This window comes from Berghia stephanieae, unplaced genomic scaffold (assembly GCF_034508935.2).
Source record: "Berghia stephanieae isolate SIO BIC M18660-M18661 unplaced genomic scaffold, UCSD_Bste_1.3 scaffold287, whole genome shotgun sequence".
In the NCBI taxonomy this organism is placed as follows: domain Eukaryota; kingdom Metazoa; phylum Mollusca; class Gastropoda; order Nudibranchia; family Aeolidiidae; genus Berghia; species Berghia stephanieae.
This window is the reverse complement of record NW_027624033.1, coordinates 15001-18071: the sequence shown is the minus strand read 5'-3', so window position 1 is coordinate 18071 and position 3071 is coordinate 15001. Positions and strand designations below refer to the sequence as shown.

General features: G+C 47.8%; 1 protein-coding gene across 1 annotated transcript in view; it reads left to right on the top strand.

Annotated features, from left to right (window-relative positions):
* Positions 1–946: 946 nt before the first annotated feature.
* Positions 947–3071, top strand: part of LOC144961531 (uncharacterized) — a 9770-nt gene continuing 7645 nt past the window's right edge. Inside the window, exon 1 of the mRNA XM_078894687.1 lies at positions 947–1002. Coding sequence (XP_078750813.1) covers positions 947–1002 — 56 coding nt within the window. The remainder of the gene's footprint in view (positions 1003–3071) is intronic.

Sequence of the window (3071 nt, the reverse complement as noted above, 5' to 3'; positions counted from 1 at the left end):
ACCTCTCGACTTGGCTAGCCAACTTCTGGCTTCCCCTAATGAGCTAGGCACCTTCTAGCTCCCTACTCCGCTGGACATCTTCCAGCGCCTGAGCTAGTTGGACAATACGATTGATTTTGCGAGGGCAGTGTCATTCGCGGGCGAAGACCCTAACCCCGTTTCACGCTCTCCTGACATCAGGGTTTGTCGGGCTATGGGCTGGCCCGTTGCAGTTTGGTAGACACGACGAGACTTGACAAATCGCTGAAAGCCCATCAGATCGTTTTTAGTCAATTGGGTTGCCTTGATTGGTCGTGATAACATTGTAGTGCGATATCTAGCGGCTACTGCTGGGAGACTTCATGCGGGACGGTTACCAAAGTAGCGAGTAAGGTTGGACAAGGGCCATCTCAGCTCGGAACGGGTCACTCAGCGGGCGGGTGGCAATGTCGGGAGGTACCAGTAGTGTTCTAGCGCCTCCCCTCACAGGCGAAACAGTTGGAGAGAACGGTTGGAAGGAAGGAAGGGTAGAGAGAAATGAGATTCTGTCGTGAACATATACTCGGCGTCTTCTAGAAGGTAGGAGGCGTACGGGGTTCAGACTTAGAGCCGGTGACAAAGAATACCTGATGCAGGCAGGTGCCCGAAGTCGGACAAGCGTGCCACGAAACGGTAACCAAAAGGTCACTCATCGGGCGGGTGACAATGTCGGGAGGTAACAGAGGTGTTCTAGCGCCTCCCATTCACAGGCGAAACAGTTGGAGAGAACGGTTGGAAGGAAGGAAGGGGAGAGAGAAATGAGATTCTGTCGTGAACATATACTCGGCGTCTTCTAGAAGGTAGGAGGCGTACGGGGTTCAGACTTAGAGCTGGTGACAAAGAATACCTGATGCAGGCAGGTGCCCGAAGTCGGACAAGCGTGCCCACGAAACGGTAACCAAAAGGGTCACTCATCGGGCGGGTGACAATGTCGGGAGGTAACAGAGGTGTTCTAGCGCCTCCCATTCACAGGCAAAACAGTTGGTGAGAACGGTTGGAAGGAAGGAAGGGGTAGAGAGAAATGAGATTCTGTCGTGAACATATACTCGGCGTCTTCTAGAAGGTAGGAGGCGTACGGGGTTCAGACTTAGAGCTGGTGACAAAGAATACCTGATGCAGGCAGGTGCCCGAAGTCGGACAAGCGTGCCCACGAAACGGTAACCAAAAGGGTCACTCATCGGGCGGGTGACAATGTCGGGAGGTAACAGAGGTGTTCTAGCGCCTCCCATTCACAGGCAAAACAGTTGGAGAGAACGGTTGGAAGGAAGGAAGGGGGAGAGAGAAATGAGATTCTGTCGTGAACCATCTCGGGACCTAAGGTAGCGGCCTCCCCCCACAGACCGAGCTGGTGACAAAGGTGGTTGAATACCGAGCAGGCAGGCGACGAAGTCGGAGAATCGCGCGCACCTAACGGTACCGAAGAGGTAACCAAGAGACCCGGGAAAGATGGCGAGAACGATCGGTCGAGTGAAGACAGGCGGGACTAGTTGTGACCTATAGTTCCGTCGAAGAAAACAGCCCAGGGAAAGGGCTTGGTGAAATCAGACCTTATCGAGCTGAGATCCTCGACGCTGAGATTATCCCCCATCCAGCAGGGTTGGTCGGCCACCTCTCCACCTGCCATGGCTTGTCGGCGCGGGGTGGCGGGAGGTGGACAGTGTAATAACTATTATATATATTTTTTTTTTCTCCTCCGTCCAGAGGCACTTTTTTCTCTTTTGTTTTTGTCCTAACAGGCATCTTAGTCGCAAGTGCATTTTCTAACATTCGCTCGCTGCGCATCTATCGGCATTCCGCGCATTTCTATTTCTCCCTCAATAGGCTTCTGTTGAGCGCAATTCGCCAACAGGTTTTGTTGCTTTTTTGTTTTGTTTTTTTGGTTTTTTCTCCTCCGTCCAGAGGCACTTTTTTCTCTTTTTTTTTGTCCCCTAACAGGCATCTGTAGTTCGCCAAGTGCATTTTCTAACATTCGCTCGCTGCGCATCTATCGGCATTCCGCGCATTTCTTTTTCTCCCTCAATAGGCTTCTGTTGAGCGCTATTCTCATTCGCCAACTGCATTTTAATTTTTTTGTTTTTCTCCCTCAGTAGGCTTTTTCTTTTTTTTTTGTCCAACAGCAATTCGCCAAAGGATTTCATTTCGCCATTATTTGTTTTTTTTTTGTCCCCAAAGGCTTCTGTGAGCGCATTCTTCATTCGCCAACTGAATTTTAATTTTATTTTCCCTCAATAGGCTTCTGTTGAGCGCAATTCGCCAACAGGTTTTGTTGCTTTTTTTTGTTTTTTTTTGTCCCCCAAAAGGCTTCTGCGAAGCGCTATTCTTCATTCGCCAACTGCATTTTAATTTTATTTGTCCCTCAATAGGCTTCTGTTGAGCGCAATTCGCCAACAGGTTTTGTTGCTTTTTTGGGTTTTTTTTTTTGTCCCCCAAAAGGCTTCTGCGAAGCGCGATTCTTCATTCGCCAACTGCATTTTAATTTTATTTGTCCCTCAATAGGCTTCTGTTGAGCGCAATTCGCCAACAGGTTTTGTTGTTTTTTGTTGTTTTTTTTTTTTTTGTCCCCCAAAAGGCTTCTGCGAAGCGCTATTCTTCATTCGCCAACTGCATTTTAATTTTATTTCTCCCTCAATAGGCTTCTGTTGAGCGCAATTCGCCAACAGGTTTTGTTGCGCCGAGCGGGACAATATCCAGTAAACGTGCTCAAAGCGTTTTACAACGGGTTCCCAGCCAACAGCAACACTTAAAACGCGGAGCGAGACATGACAGGAATGAAAAAAAAAAAACACTAGGAACGGCCATGTACTCGTTTTCAAGGGATGCAACTCAAGAATATAACATAGGGTGTACAAATACCAAGGATTAATTCCCTTGATAGTTGAGTCCTTGAAAAAAGTTTCTTTACTCACACTCTCTCGCTGTACTCGTGTTTAAATAAAAATGATCAACACAATGGCTACCGGTTGGTTTGTCAGTTAATTACATCAACTATGCGCCGAACGAGGCTCGAACCCAGTACTTTGTTGTTATTATTATTATTATTATTATTTATTATT